This window comes from Myotis brandtii, unplaced genomic scaffold (genome assembly GCF_000412655.1).
Source record: "Myotis brandtii unplaced genomic scaffold, ASM41265v1 scaffold157, whole genome shotgun sequence".
Classification (NCBI taxonomy): Eukaryota; Metazoa; Chordata; class Mammalia; order Chiroptera; family Vespertilionidae; genus Myotis; species Myotis brandtii.
In genome coordinates this window covers 4,696,011-4,696,365 of record NW_005355708.1, presented here as the reverse complement: position 1 = coordinate 4,696,365, position 355 = coordinate 4,696,011, and the positions used below count along the sequence as shown (strand labels likewise).

Sequence of the window (355 nt, the reverse complement as noted above, 5' to 3'; positions counted from 1 at the left end):
GCGTGCGTTCCTAAGGTCCTCCCCAGTCCTCACAGAGCCCAGTGGGCCTGGGCCCGCTGTGTCAGGAGCGTGCGTGCTAGGTTTCCTCACTAACCCCCACCCCCCGGTGAGCTGCACGGTCAGTTCGGGAAGGTCACAATGACAACACGCTCCATCTCCCTCCCGCCCCAGGGCTTCTTTCGCCGCACAATCCAGAAGAACCTCCATCCCACCTACTCCTGCAAGTATGACAGCTGCTGTGTCATCGATAAGATCACCCGCAACCAGTGCCAGCTGTGCCGCTTTAAGAAGTGCATCGCCGTGGGCATGGCCATGGACTGTAAGGGGATGGGGGTTGGGGGGAGTCGGGCCAGGC

General features: G+C 61.7%; 1 protein-coding gene across 5 annotated transcripts in view; it reads left to right on the top strand.

Annotated features, from left to right (window-relative positions):
* Window positions 1-355, top strand: part of THRA (thyroid hormone receptor, alpha) — a 14,567-nt gene that overhangs the window by 6,154 nt on the left and 8,058 nt on the right. For all 5 annotated transcript variants that reach the window (XM_014536134.1, XM_005861866.2, XM_014536132.1 and 2 more), the window contains one exon: window positions 172-319. In XM_014536134.1, the coding sequence (XP_014391620.1) occupies window positions 172-319 (148 nt within the window). The remainder of the gene's footprint in view (window positions 1-171; window positions 320-355) is intronic.